This window comes from Macaca thibetana, chromosome 6 (genome assembly GCF_024542745.1).
Source record: "Macaca thibetana thibetana isolate TM-01 chromosome 6, ASM2454274v1, whole genome shotgun sequence".
Taxonomy (NCBI): Eukaryota; Metazoa; Chordata; class Mammalia; order Primates; family Cercopithecidae; genus Macaca; species Macaca thibetana.
Window position 1 is genome coordinate 51,450,210 of NC_065583.1, and position 16,517 is coordinate 51,466,726.

Genomic DNA, 16,517 nt, shown 5'->3' on the forward strand with positions numbered 1-16,517 from the left:
TAATAGGTTACATATTAAAAATGATTGGAGCTGGTGGCAAACCCTATGATTGGAGGTATTTATTTTCATTTTTATATGAACCTTGTATTGGGATGGTGGCAAACCCTACAGTTGAAGGTATTTTTCATTTTTATATTAACTTAGTTATTTTTGACCAATGTCAATTTGAACCTTTGTTGCAAGAATCAAAATGGAACAACTGAGGTAGATTCATGTCTGTATTTGAAATTCAACTGTAGGACTTAGATTCCATTTGGTTTGTACACACACTTAGCCCCACTTGGACAAAATAAGAAACTGTGTTTGTGGGAGACTGAGGGATAGTGGCTGTGGGAGAACTGAGAAAGAGATGGAAAACAGTCCCAAGGAAGGAGGCCTAATAGTACTGAGAGGTTTGCTTCCAGATGATGCATGTTTTCACAGTCTAGGAGTTTCCACTTGAGAGTATTGTTCCCAAACAAGTTCCAATAAATATTTGCTAATCAGTTAACATTACAGATATGAGCAAGTATTGTGGTTTCTTTGTTGTTGTTGTTACTGTTTTTTTTTTTTTTTTTTTTTCTGTTGGAAGTCTTTTAACAATAGGACCATTTAATATACAATTTTGCCATATGTATATTTCTAATATGATGTTCACCAAATCCTCCAGAATTAAGTCTATAAAGATGGGGGTTGGATGGTAAAGGAATAGCAAAAGTGTACCCATGCATAATGGATAACAAAACTGAAGAATCTCAGCATTGACACCAACCTATAAACACAATACATATTGATTGAATTTGATTGAAATAAAATCCTGCATGGAGTGAAATCCAAAATATGTCTTAGACTTTGGCAGTTTTTGAGATCAGAAAGGAAGAGGGAAATGGACAACTGGGTGTCAAATTGAAGTTGACAATAGAATATCCTGGCACTTTGTGCCAGTGCCAAGTAGTTTGTTGCTTGATGCAGATGCTGACTGTATCACCACCTGGGAGCATGAGTCATTGCCGGTCCCTCACATCATTCCCACCGTCTGCCGTGGCAAGCTTGGCAGCACAGCCAGCATGTGAAGGAGGCTGTGGGGCAGACAGAGGCAGAACCACACTGGCATATCCAGAGGCTCCAACCTGGCACCACTATTGCCACTAGTTGAAAACAAAGGTCTAGGAGGCTCCTGGCCTCAGCACAGGCAGAATGCTCCAACACTGTATGTTCGACAGGGATTAAGATGCTAATAAGAATGTGAATGGGGAAGGTAGGCAAGTAAACAGCACTAAGAACTGATAACAAATTCTTGTATTGTCCCTAAAGACACCGTTTTTCTCATTCACTCTGTAATATCCACAATTGCAGGCTACTTCCTGAAGAGATTGTGCCATCAACAATTAAGCACAAATGAGAGATTAAGTGGACAATTCTTCAGATTACCAGTAGTCTTCAGATTACCAGTATCTACTCTTAGATAGAGATATTGCTAGGATAAGGCACACAAGGTTCCTGTAACTTGTAGGGTCACAGGTACAGTGACTTAGAAAGCAGGAGGTAGCAGGGAAATAAACGTAGCTTGATCATATAATGTAAAATATGTCGAAACCTTAATTTCTCCATATAAATCTTATCATCAAGGTAATATGAAGCTACAAATATTCTGTTGGTTATTTATATTTTACCAGCATAAGCATGCTTTCTGTTGGGTAGGAAGAAGAAAGGAAGAGAGACAGCAATCTCTTTCTAGATCCAGGTCTACCTTAGAATATAGTCCCCAGGACAAGGAAGTCCTAGCTGAGGGTTCAACAGGGTAGGCAGGCCCACAGCCTCTCATGTGAGCAATCTGAAACTATTAGAAGGGAACCTTATCTGGTGAACCCTACTCCTAGAAGAAAGAACTTTCCAGGGCTCCTCTGGAAATGAAATGAGAGTAGCCCAGTCATGGGGCTGCTGTCTAGAGATGGTCTCCAGGTTTCATATGCTAAAAACAAAGAAACTTCCTAATCTACCTTTTCAGGGAATATTTATTCTCTTGTTTGGACTACCAGTCTACACATTTGAGTGTTTCCTTCCTGTAGTTCCGTATCTATTAACTAGGCATAATGGGCTCAACTCTTAAATTGAGAACTATTTCAGCACTGATAACATTGATTATACCAAGTCCATATGGGTAAAGTGACAGAAAGAGTCAAGCAATTACTTGGTGGTGTTCATCAGTGTGAACAGTTTCTACACTCAGGGGCTGAGATGATATAGAAGGGATATTGTTGGCATCCATCAGAACTTCTGGACAGTTTTTTTCCTTGCTGAAGTTCAGCCATGTTTGAGCAGGTAGACAGAAAAACTCTACCCTTCCCTGACACAATGGTACACAGAAGGATCTAGCAAAGTGGTAGATGCTTGAGATTAAATCCGGAAGAGGCTTTAACTGAGCAAACATCCACAAATTTAGCTCTGCCCAGAAAGAGTGTTCAGCAGGAGCAAACTGACTAGTGGATCTCACATGTGCATGATGTCAGGAGGCCTTTTGCACTCGCTCCCATTGTTTTCTACATCCCTCTAGCAACTGAGAAGCCATGAGGCAGAGTGAAAAAACAGGGGCTTCAGATTCAGACAGGCTTTTGTTTAAATCTTACCTCTACAGCATACCAACTGTGTGAACCCGGGACAAGTTACTTAACCATGTGTGGCTTCAGTTTCCATATCTGTTTAATGAAGAAAGTAATACCAATATTCTGAGAATTGTTCTGAGGATTAAACTTAAAAATAAAATGCATAGTGTGGTGCTGAGTGGACAGCAGATGAGCAGTAAGAAGACATTGAAGGCCGATGAAATTATTCTTGGGGTGACATTGAAACAGAACATCTACAGCTATCCAAATAAGGTAACACTACAATGTATGGACTACTTCACCTGCATATATTGTGCTTTTTTGGTTGCATTCATAGTGTCTTGCCCTTCAAACTTAAAGGCTTTAGGTAATTGATACTACATGGATAGAAAAACACTCAATTTTACTATCATCATTCTCCCCATATATTCAGTGAGGTAATACTGCATTGCCTGTAAAAGATTATATGAAGGCTGAATGCAAAATTATGTAATAGATTTAAAGTATACTAACAGTAGAGTGTATATATGTGTAATTAAGTTCAAATGAGGTCTCTGTATTCCCTGGTTTCATCAGCATGGTTTCATCATATAATACAGAATGCCACTTCATCCCCTGGCAGCTGCTTCATAACTCTCTAAGTCTTGGAGTTTTAAACTAGGCCTTTACATTTATTACCTCTGTAAAACTCCCTCTTATTTCATTTGTCTGAGTTAAAGATCAGTCCCTGATTTCCTTTCTTCATTAACAAAATACTTAATGCTTATTATTTGGTAATAGATCTTCCCAGATGACTATGTTTACTGAATGTTAAAATATTTAGTGTTCAGGAAAATAAAACCTGCAAGAGAGCTAAGTCTTGTAATATAGCAAAGTAAGTTATTAGAGTGAGGGTTTGTGAAAGTCAGAGACAATATTAGAGCAGAGATCAATTTTGAATTGTTGGCCCTGTCAAGATGAGCATTTTAATATCTAAAAATTCCATTAATTATTTTCTAATGAATTTGACATTATTAAGATTACAAGTTATAGTTAAGGATACTGCCATCCTGTTTGTCCTAATATTAAGCAATGATATTTGTTAAGGCTCCCAAAATGTCTTCAGTAAAAGAGATTGTCAATATGTAAGGAATCCATCACCAACGCAAATGATATGTGGCCTCATGGCATTCAGTAAAACTAATGGCAACAATTTACAACAATCACTTAAATCAATTTTGATGCAAATTATTTTTTCATTAAGTAGAAACAGAACATCAAAGTACAGAACAATATGTATAATATACTACATTTTGTGTATAGAGGGTTAAAAAAATAAAATTTGTGCTTCATAAACTCTAGAAAGACATGCACAAACCACTCACACAGCCCAAACAATGGTCATGTGTGGTCAGGTGACAGATATGGGTGGATGGGGAGTGGGGCCAACAACTTTAGATATTTAAAAATTTTGTGTGATTTTGGAACCATGCAAATGTATTACCTATTTACAAAATAAGACTTTTACAATTTGCCTTAATGACACTCCTTTGCATGGATGTTCATTTTCTCTTATACTTCTTTAACCCAATTATGCTTTTCTAGAAACTGGACACCACTGATCCAGGTCAAAGAAAGAATGATATGTAAAGCTAAATGAGATATTTCCTGATGTGTTTTATAAAATTGATGTGATATTAATCATTTCCCCAGTGACTTTTGAGAGACCTACCAACCCATATTAAAGGCAAGTTTTGAGCTGTTCTTGGGTTCGCTTGATCCCAAAGCTGAAGAGATTGAGGAAGGAGGTTTCTCCCAGATCGTAAATTATTGAGTAAAGAAATTGCTCGGCCGGAGCGGTGGCTCAAGCCTGTAATCCCAGCATTTTGGGAGGCCGAAACAGGCGGATCATGAGGTCAGGAGATCGAGACCATCCTGGCTAACACGGTGAAACCCCGTCTCTACTAAAAAACACGAAAAACTACCCGAGCGAGGTGGTGGGCGCCTGTAGGCCCAGCTACTCGGGAGGCTGAGGCAGGAGAATGGCGTGAACCCGGGAGGCGGAGCTTGCAGTGAGCTGAGATCTGGCCACTGCACTCCAGCCTGGGCGACAGAGCGAGACTCTGTCTCAAAAAAAAAAAAAAAAAAAAGAAAAGAAATTGCTCAGTTAATCACCTATGAAGGCTAGGTTTTCCAGCATAATAATACAAACAGCATACCATAATCCCTTGTTAACTTTTCAAGCCTGCTCAGCAAGCATATTTTGGTGAGTATGAACAGAAACGTATCAAGTATGAGTAAAAGGAAACAACAAAACCTTGTCGGCATTTTTGAAAAAGAATACTGCTATACCTGTGTTTTATTTTAAATAAACAGGTTCTGTCATATTTTATCTTCTTGCCAGCAAATGAAGGACATTATTTCATAAAGCTTCTAAAATGTACATGAATATTTAATTAAATCATATTTCCTTGAGAAAATAAAGTTCATTCGCATTTATAGCAGACAGTTGTGAGGAGCTCATAATTGTCATAAGACCAGGGTAGCCAGTACCGGTTGCTTGTGGAACAAAACTCCTCAATTTTTAAAACTTTTTTTAAAAAATAAACATACAATCATAGGTGTTCATTTACTTTAAAAATTCTAAAGATGAAGAAAATTATTGTCTATATATTTAAGTCCTTGTATAAATTACAAAACTCAAGTTTATGTTACAGAGTCCCTTCCCCGTAGGAAGCATAAAGCACTTTTGTGGTACCTTTCACCAGTAAATATTTGTATCACATTGAGTTTGAGAAACCAAATAAAAGTCGATATTGCATCTTTAAGCCCAAAGAGAACATTCTTCTAAGCTGTCTCTTGTGATGAATGAGTTTCAAAAGTCATTTTGATTGCCATGATTTAACTCAATCTCAAATAAAGATATATAAAAGTAATAACACATATTGACTTCAGTAGAAATCTGAAACATCAGTGAACTGCAGACTCTTCTTGCTTGAGGTCAAAAAACACCCTTAGGAAGACAACCAAGAGTAGTTTAAGACCAGGACAACAAAATAAAATTATTACAATAATAATAATAAAAATAACAATAAAATAAAAATAACAACAACCAACAATGAGGTAAACTCCCCTTTAAAAAGGCAAAATGTGTTGCCTGGACTGTCAGGAGAGAGTTCGATTGTACCTGACACCCAAATGTTTTTCTAGCCAGAGTTCAGCCAGTTGCATGGTTGAGGCAAAAGTACTTGCCTTGGATCCTAAGCACATCTTATACTGCTTAGGGTCCAAGTTAGGATCACAATGAACTGGATGGAAAATATGCACCACTCCTACTTCTTGACTTCTAAAGGGCCTTAAGCCAGATAGAATGACTTTATTGTAGAGATCTACATCTTCTAGTCCCCAGCCTTGTATTGAGGTATCAAATCCACCTGCACCTAGAAGATCACTTTTGTAAATACAGGTGATTCCATATCCATAGTCTCTCCAAAATCCAGTCTTTTTTGAGAATACAAAGTAATCATCAGTGGGAGGATTTCCCCCATTTGTTACCTTTGGGTCATACTGGCTAAATATGATGGGATAGTACACCTGTTGTCCCTGAATTGTATTGTCTCTACATCGTTGGAGAAAGTCTCCTCTGAAGATCAAGTCAACATCACAAAATAGCAGCAAAGTGTCATTGTCAAACTGGGCAGAAGCCATTTCAAGACCAAGACCTCTGGAAAACTCTCCCTTCATTGGGATCAGGGTCATTTCTGCTTTGGGGTATTTGTTCTGGTATCCTTTTATCAGCTCAATATGCTTGCTGGAATCTTGGCCAGAATCCCTACTGAAAAGGATAATGACCAACTTTACATTCTGCTTTGGGATAAGACACATGTTTTCAAAGTTCTCCATGAATCTCAAGAAAATGTCATATCTTCCGATGAGAGGAACGAGAATGTGTATTTTCTTTTCATTGTGCCCTCCCATTTCTTTGGCACCTTGAAAAGAGGATAATATCTTTAAAGAATTAGATATAAAGGAGAATGATTGAGTTTCACTGTTAATACTCTCCACAAGACTGTTGACATCTAGCTCTTCGGTTTCTCTGAAGAAAGGCTTGCTGAACAACTGCTGAAGATAGGCATGACGTCTCACTGGCACAGTCAGTTTCCTTCCCTTGTGTCTTTTGTATAAAAGGAGCAAATCCAAAATGTACTCCACCCCGTGCATGGGGTTAACTCTACGGTAGCCATACTGAATTTCCTTGAAGTCAATGAGCCGTCCTCTGCTCTTGGCATTCTCATTGATCATCTCCATTACCTGTAGGACAGTGTCATCCAGTGCTGTTCTTAAAATGCTACTGAGGCTCTGTCGAGGGGGCTGGTTCTCAGCTGCTGAGTATAGGAGCTTCCCTGTCAGGAACTCCCATTCTATCACTTCATTTCTCTCCCGAGGCTGGAAGTGGTTGAAAGAAGGTATCACTCCCAGCTGCTGGTCCTCTTTGCTCACTTCTGTGTTACTGAGCTTGCTCATCAGGGCACTCTCCCTGTGGAGCTGGATGGTGCGGTAGCGAAGTTCAGAAATTTTGCGGCTGAGCATGTAATTATGCAGCCTGTATTGGTATGCAGGTCTTTTGTTGGGGTGAAGTGTTATAGCTGCATGGATTTTGCTATTGTGAAGGTCTTGGATGTAACCCTTCCGATTGTGTTCATAATTTTCATGGAACAGTTGTTGCATCTGAAAAGTAAAATTAAAAAAAATCAGGATTAATTTTAAAAGATTTATTTAAAAAGAAAACCAGCAATAAACTAAAGCATCTAAATGAAAATAGTTAATACATTTTTGGTATCGTATTTCATAACAAAAATGGTTTATAATATTTATATTTTTAAAAATTAAAATAGTTTTATTATTTGTAATTGGTAGATGAAATTCCATGTACTTATCATGTACCACATGTTTTGAAGTGTGTGTGTGTATATATATATATACACACACACACACTTCCCACTATATATATACGTATATATATATGTATATATATAGTGGGATGAGTAAATCTAGCTAATTGATGTATTCATTACCTCACGTAGTTATTATTGTGGTGAGAACATTTATCATCTATTTTTTCCAGCATTTTAAAGTATACAATATATTGTTATTAACTATAGTGATCATGTTATTCAAGAGATCACTTGAATTTATTCCTCCTATCTAACTGAAATGTGGTATCATTTGTCAAAAATCTCCCCAACCCCTCTCTCCAGCTGACTCAGCCCGTGGTAACCAACATTCCACTCTCTAGTCCTATGAAATCAACTTTTTATTTCTATATACGAGTGAGAGCATAAATGTCAGGTTCATAGGTTCAAATATTGCAAATGAACCTCTAGCTATACATAAAACAAGAATTGACTATGTCCATAACCCCATAACAGATCATGGAGAAGCAGAGAGTCAGAATGGACACAGCATGAGTCTTCCAAAATAAGGAATTCACCCTAAGGAGGAAAACCAGTGAGCTGTTGTTTGGAATGACAGTAAGAGGTTATTTGCCAGGGGAGTCTTAAATTTCATTTAGCATCCTGATATACTATTTTTACAGAGTAAGTTCTTAGTAAGATAAGGTGAAACAGAAACTATACTGATCTACACTCCTGATGTAAAGTATCATATCCAAAATAGACATGCTTGACACCGTTATGAAACAAAAAGGCTTTCTTCTAGTCTAGAACAAATTCACTAGTTCAGGCAGAAACAAAAATGAAAAAAAAAATGTAGTTATGAGGACAAAGTTCAAACCACCAGCTGATTCTTCCTTTTCTGCTAGTCAATTAAGATACCTCCATTATACCTACTCAAGATAAGTGATTATGAAGAAGAAAAAGAAGAAAAAAGATGGGATGAGGAGAAAAAGGTGAAAAGGAAGAAAAAAGGCCAGCAGCATCATGAGATGTCTGCAAATATACTGATGAATAAGAAGAAAGAAATACTGCAAACTTAAGAATACTCATCAGAAGCAGGTACAAATTGTACACAAATTTAAAAAAAAACCGCCTCTTCAAAAAAATAACTCAATTAATAGACAAATAAGCTTAAAAAAGATAAAAACTAAACTGGCAGAGCTAAAGAAAAAAGGGAGAAAAAAATAAAATCATTGATAGACATATTGCAAGAAGCATAAAAAGAGATTTGTGAAAAACGTAGGAAGAAGAGACTTGAAAAACTTTAGCAAAGTAATAGAAATATAAAATAGAGCTTACAGTTTGGAGAAAGGGTGGTCTTTTAAGTAACTAGTGCCAGATCAGTTGGATATTCATATAAGGGAAAAAAGTAAAAACTGATCTCCTACATCCTACAATGGATGACCTGTCGATGTAAATATAAAGGTTTATTTTAGAAAAAGGCTTTAAAAAGTTTCTAAAACTTACATGAAAATATCTGCATGACTTTAGGGTAGGTGAAGATTTTGTAAATAGAGCATAAGGCACTAACCATTAAAACAGACTAATACCTTGCATTATGTTAAAATTAAGAACTTTGTTCTTTAAAAACACCATTAGGAAAATTAAAAAGGGCAATTACAGAGCTGGAGAAAAAAATTTCAATAGATTTTATGAAAAAGAACCAGTTCCCAGAATAAATAATAAACTTGTACAAATAAGGAAAAAAGGAAGGACAAATCTAACAGAAAAATGGGAAAGAAAACTTGAAAGAGTACTTCACAAAAGAGTATGTAAATACTCAACAGAGATATAAAAACATTCTCTACTTTATTCATCATCAAGGTAAAGCAACTTAAAATGACAATGGGATAACATGATGGATCCACAAAAAAATGGCTAAAGCTAAACAGAAAGATAATACCATGCATTGTCAAGGCATAGAAGGTTTGGAACTCTCTTACACTGCTAGTGAGAATGTAACTTGGTTCTATCACTGAGAAAACGCGTATCAACTAAAATGAACATACATATTCCCTATGACTCAGTAGTTCTCTCTTAGATATATGCCCAATAGAAATACATATATAAATACATACATACACCTACATATATATAGAAGAATTTTTATAGCTGCATTATTCATACTCCAAAACTGAAAATAACCTAAATTTACATCAAGAACAGAATAAATGTAGTATATTCATGTAATGAAAAACAATACGTCAATTAAATACTTGAAATACTACTCACAACATGGATGAATCTCACAAACAAATGAAAGAAGCCATATAACAAAATAATACACTTTGTATGATTCCATTTATGTGAAATTCAGAAACAGGTAAGCTAACCTATACGGTTTGCTGTTGGAATAATGATCAAGAATCAAGAGGTTTTGTAGTTCTCCTTGAAGAGGTCCTTCACATCCCTTGTAAGTTGGATACCTCGGTATTTTATTCTCTGTGAAGCAATTGTAAATGGGAGTTTACTCATTATTTCGCTCTCTGTTTGTCTGTTATTGGTCTATAAGAAAGCTTGTGATTTTTGCACATTGATTTTGTATGCTGAGACTTTGCTGAAGTTGCTTATCAGGTTAAGGAGATTTTGGGTTAAGAGAATGGGGTTTTCTAAATATACAATCATGTCATCTGCAAATGGGTTTTCTAAATATACAATCATGTCATCTGCAAACAGGGACAATTTCACTTCCTCTTTTCTAATTGAATACCCTTTATTTCTTTCTCCTGCCTGATTGCCGTGGCCAGGACTTCCAACATTATGTTGAATTGGAGGGGTGAGAGAGGGAATCCCTGTCTTGTGCCAGTTTTCAAAGGGAATGTTTCCTGGTTTTGCCCATTAAGTATGATATTGGCTGTGAAGCACTTCACGTCTAAAACACCAAAAGAAATGGCAACGAAAGCCAAAATTGACATATGGAATCTAATTAAACTAAAGAGCTTCTGCACAGTAAGAGAAACTACCATCAGAGTGAACAGGCAACCTACAGAACGGGAGAAAAATTTTGCAATCTACTCATCTGACAAAGGGCTAATATCCAGAATCTACAAAGAACTCAAAACAAATTTACAAGAAATAAAAAAACATCAAAAAGTGGGTGAAGAATATGAACAGACACTTCTCAAAAGAAGACACTTATGCAGCCAACAGACACATGAAAAAATGCTCATCGTCACTGACCATCAGAGAAATGCAAATCAAAACCACAATGAGATACCATCTCACGCCAGTTAGAATGGTGATCATTAAAAAGTCAGGAAGCAACAGGTGCTGGAGAGGATGTGGAGACATAAGAACACTTTTACACTGTTGGTGGGACTGTAAACTAGTTCAACCATGGTGGAAGACAGTGTGGCAATTCCTCAAGGATCTAGAACTACAAATACCATTTGACCCAGTCATCCCATTACTGGGTATATACCCAAAGGATTATAAATCGTGCTGCTATAAAGACACATGCACACGTACGTTTATTGTGGTACTATTCACAATAGCAAAGACTTGGAACCAACCCAAATGTCCATCAATGATAGACTGGATAAAGAAAACATCACACATATACACCATGGAATACTATGCAGCCATAAAAAAGGGTGAGTTCATGTCCTTTGTAGGGACATGGATGAAGCTGGAAACCACCATTCTCAGCAAACTATCTCAAGGACAAAAAACGAAGTACCACATGTTCTCACTCATAGGTGGGAATTGAACAATGAGAACACTTGGACACAGGAAGGGGAACATCACACACTGAGGCCTGTCATGGGGTAGGGGTTGGGGGAGGGATAGCATTAGGAGATATACCTAATGTAAATGATGAGTTAATGGGTACAGCACACCAACATGGCACATGTATACATATGTAACAAACCTGCACATTGTGCACATATACCCTAGCACTTAAAAGTATAATGAAAAAAAAAAAAAAGAAATGTCAGAACTATATACATAAAAATAAATCCACAGCAGTCCGGGAAATCTAAAAAAAAAAAAAAAAAAAAAAAAAAAAAAAGAGAAGCTTCTGGAGTAGTGCTGGTAATGTTCTTTTATTTATCCAGGTAGTGGTCATATGTGTACATTTAAGGTGTGAACACTCACTGAACTGCTGCTTAAGATACACTTATCTGCTATACTCCAATTAATGAAGGATTTATTTTGAAAGTATGCATATATATGTATGTTCATAAATGTGTGTGGATATGTGGGCTTGGAGAGAGAGACAGAGACAGACAGAGAGATAGAGAGACAGAAAAAGAGAGAAAGAGAGAGACACACACACACACACACACACACAGAGAGAGAGAGAGAGAGAGAGAGAGAGAGAGAGAGAGAGAGAGAGAGAGAAGATACCAGAGAGATTTTCCCAGAGAAGGTGACTTAAAAGGGAGATGACAAATACCATGGCAGATTCTTTACCCACGGTATTTCACCTGATTCATTTTCTAAACTTGGACAAATTTTTACTAACAGATAAACAAACATCATTTGCCTTTGAAGAATATAACAGTAGATACTTTGAGAAATATTTTGGACTTGATTTAAGATGCAGTAGCTTGGTTGCATACAATTTTTTTTATTTTCTGAAAACACATGACAACTTTAATATGAAACTTTTGATCAATGTTAAATCAAATTATACCCATAATTTGCAGTGGCCTATATATCTCAATTTGTGTAGTATTAATATGTTTTACCTAAAATTGCTTCAATATTTTACACTATGTAACATCCCAAGGATTTTTTTCTTTCTATGTAGGAAGGTAAAACAAATTCTGATAATGTATAAATTACTAATTATACCATCTCTAAAGAATATTGGCTCTCTGAAACTATTCTTTCTTAGGGCATGCTTTACATTACTAAGAAAAGGATAAATGCTAAAATAAATTTTAAAAATTGCTCAGGAGTGAGCTGTTAAATTGCAGGCTTGTCCCGCTCCTTTAGTGATATTGAAGTGATTAATCGCACACAATTTGATAAAAATGACATTATGTTATAAAATAAATAATATTTTAGTATTGAAATGTCTAAGTAACTTACATCATCATTTCTGCTGTCTATATGGTGCTTATGTTGCCAACATATCCCTTTGCATAAATATCATAAGTGAGGAAAGACAGTGGTAGGGATGATTTTTTTTTGTTTGAGATGGAGTCTCGCTCTGTCGCCCAACCTGGAGTACAGTGGTGCCATCTCGGCTCACTGCAAGCTCCACCTCCCGGGTTCACGCCATTCTCCTGCCTCAGCCTCCCTAGTAGCTGGGACTACAGGCGCCCGCCACCATGCCTGGCTAATTTTTTGTATTTTTAGTAGAGACGGGGTTTCACCGTGTTAGCCAGGATGGTCTCGATCTGCTGACCTCATGATCCGCCCGCCTTGGCCTCCCAAAGTGCTGGGATTACAGGTGTGAGCCACCGCGTCCGGCCGGGACAATCTTTAAAAGCAGTGCATTCATACATACTCTAGGTAGAAATGATGAGTGCATCCCGAATTTATGTTATTTGCCATTAAGAATCATAGAGCATATCCTAATTTGCTATAGAGGGATGTCCAATTTATACAAGATAAAAGGGAGAATGTTTAAAAGCTTGGCTATGGAATCAGGGTATGGATTTGAATACTTGCCTCACCATTTCTAAGCCTCCAGTCTAAATCTCAGTTTCCTTCTCTATAAAATGGGAAAATGTCAAATATCTCAAAGGAGATTGAAGCATTATTAAATTTAAAAAACTATATAAAGTGCTTAGCGTTGTGTCTGGCGAATAGAATGCACTCAATAAATGACAGCTGTGTGTAAATAGCACTTTAACAAACCTCCTTCTGAGATTGTGCTTTTTAGCTAGGAGTCTTCAGAGAATGAGATTCATACCCTTTAGTTCACTTAATTCATCTTTGTTCATTTATGGAAATGCATGGGAATAATTATAAATTTGGCCACATACTCAGTATTTCAATGCATCTAGCATGCCATTTAGGTGCCTTACTATGAGAAACACAAATTATTGTGGGGATTTCAGAAAACTACAATTCATGGAAACAGAATTATTCAACCAAGTGTCTACTGAGAGTGATGAGAATAAAATTAAAACTAGAATTCTGATGATTTTCAGTTTTGCTATAGATCGTGATACATTTTGAATGTAGCAACATTGTTCTAAGAAAAAAGCGTGTAAAATTTATTTTAAAAATTATGTTAATTTGCTTGAAATAATTAAGAACCTCTAGTTTATGCTGGCTTCATTTCCTTTAAAGAATTATCAGTTGATTTCATGAAACCTCCAGAACATTACACTGCAAAGAAAAATCATTTCACAACAACAAAATCACAGCAGCAATGAACACCAGTGTGTCCCAACTGACGCCAGTGCTTTAAGTGTATCACACATGATCTCACCCTCTGAGAAAGATTATCTGAGAGGCTCTAGGAAAATCTTCTATAAAAAACCTAACAGAAGAAGAATAAATGCCAAGAGGCAGTTGTATGTTGAATTATTTAGTCTTCTACCGTATTAAACTTTCATTACCCTTCTTAGAATTTTTAATAATGAAAACATAGCATAGGTCATTTCTGAAATGATCATAGCTATATAAATGAGAAACTTTTTTTTTTGGTTTTCTTGAGATGGGCTCTCACTCTGTCGCCCAGGCTGGAATGCAGTGGCCTGATCTCTGCTCATTGCAGTGCTTCTGGGCTCAAGCAATCCTCCCACCTCAGCCTCCTGAGTAGCATGCCACTGCACCTGGCTAATTTTTCAATTTTTTTTTTTGTAGAGTTGGGTCTCACTATGTTGCCTAGGCTGGTCTTGGACTTCTTGGCTCAAGTCATCCTCCCACCTCAGCCTCCCAAGGTCTGGGATTACAGGCATGAGGCACCATGCCCAGTCTTAAATGAGAAACTTCAAAATCTTAAAAAGAAACAAAAACAAAAACAAAACAGTTAGGAGTTGATTACTAACAGGCACAAGGTAACTTTCGGAGCAATGGAAAGTTTGTAAAACTAGATTGTGGTAATGATTGTGTAACTGTATAAACTTATCAAATATCAGTAAAATGTAGTACATATAAGGAGAAAATTTTGTGGAATGTAAATTATACATTGATGAGGCTATTTAGAAAACAATAGGGAATGCTAAAAATAAAATACCGCTAACTCTAGCTTTAAAAACAAAGAGATGGAATAATACATAGTCACCAAAATACCTTTAGTCACCAAAATATTTTTGGAATTTCCAAAAGCTTCTGAGGTTGGGCAGGATCATTTGGAAATAGGTGGAAATAAGAGGCTAAGTAGATCAATGTCAGTGCCCAAAGGGTTCAAGGATAGTAGATCTCAGAAAGTACCAAGAAAATACACTGTCTGAAAATGTAGGGCCTAAAACATACTCTACATTTACAACTCCAAGTTCAAGAACTCAGGTGAGCTGGGCAGGCAAAATAAACCCTGATGGCAACATTTGGTTTCAGAGAAGTAGAAAAGACAGAGGTATAGAAAGAATTAAACACTTAAACCCTAGCTTCATGAAGCAGGTTTAATCTGAAGCAGCAGAGAAAATCTATGTCTTTTCTTTGTGGAAATCAGCAAGCTAAGAATTATAGCAAACACTCCTACCAAAATAAATCTATGGTGAATAGCTTGTCCAGGAATAATGCAGTTTTTTTCAGAGATGAGTCATTTATCTAAAAAAGAAAAACAGTGTAACACTGACACGAAGTATCAAAAAAAATTAGATGAAAAACTACCACTGCCTTTTCCCCCCAGAAAAAAAGCCATGAAATTGAGAAAAACATTAGGCACCTGTTTTTGAAAATGTATGAAGCATCTGCCTCTATCTTCATAAACAACAAAGCAGAAATATAAGATCTCAGGGGTGTGATGCTAAGATGAAATGTCAGCTCAAAGAACAAAGAAATAAAGAAATAATTAAAAAATAAAGTCTATCACAGGCATGAAAATAAAATCAGAAAAAAACACACACTGTGGAAAGCTATTATTAAGGTATAGAAGGGCAGAAATTAGGAAAACTAAGGAAAATGAAATAGAAATAAAGAGTTAATGACAGTTGAAAGAGAAATCATACTGATAGGAGGGTAGGCTAAGAAAAGCCAAAAACATACTTAGAGTGACTGAAAAAAAAATAAAACAGAAGACATAAAGATACAATTTAAGAAACTGTTATTAAAATAAAAGGAGTATCGTATCTACATTAAATGTACGTCTTACAGTGTGTGCCAGATAAAATCAACCCGGAATGTTCAATAAAAGAACAAAATCCTTTGGAAGGTAGATAAAAAGTTCAAGTCGACTTCTGAATAAAAGTGGTAGATTTAACAGTAATTTCCACATTTACTATTTATTGAATTCAATGAGGACAGTAATAAAGTGATTCTTTAAAGGTATACACAAAAACATAGGGAATAAAAGAAGAGGAGGACACGGTAATTGTGGAAGTTGACTGCACACAGATAAGTGGTAATAGATTTAGCAAAGTGTAGAAAACTGAATTGTAGACTTGCAATGGGCAAAGCCAAGAATAAACTTGAACTGAATCTTAGAAACCCTTATTGGAACCTCCAGAAACAGGAGTAAAATTTTGTAGAGTGAAAATAATCAGTCAGATTGTGCAGCCAGACAACTGACCCTCTCTGAGCAAAAAAGTAATATTAACCAACTTAATATTCATTTTCCATCATCTCTGAATTAAGCGATATCCTTATCACTGTTGACAAAACCAAGTCACTTTTTCAAAGTTTCTCATCAGATTTTCAACCCTTATGCTCAATCTTGAGCAGTTTATAAGGATAGAAGCCATCTCTACAGAAATTAAGAATATGGCCGGGCGCGGTGGCTCGCGCCTGTAATCCCAGCACCTTGGGAGGCCGAGACGGGCGGATCACGAGGTCAGGAGATCGAGACCATCCTGGCTAACCCGGTGAAACCCCGTCTCTACTAAAAAATACAAAAAACTAGCCGGGTGAGGTGGCAGGCGCCTGTAGTCCTAGC

At 36.6% G+C, this 16,517-nt stretch overlaps 1 protein-coding gene across 2 annotated transcripts in view; it reads right to left on the reverse strand.

The window, feature by feature from the left end:
- Positions 1–4,888: 4,888 nt before the first annotated feature.
- Positions 4,889–16,517, reverse strand: part of CHSY3 (chondroitin sulfate synthase 3) — a 282,613-nt gene continuing 270,984 nt past the window's right edge. Inside the window, exon 3 of one of the 2 annotated variants that reach the window (XM_050795154.1) lies at positions 4,889–7,289. In XM_050795154.1, coding sequence (XP_050651111.1) covers positions 5,727–7,289 — 1,563 coding nt within the window. In that variant the 3' untranslated portion in view covers positions 4,889–5,726. The remainder of the gene's footprint in view (positions 7,290–16,517) is intronic. The other variant, XM_050795155.1, reaches the window with a different exon arrangement.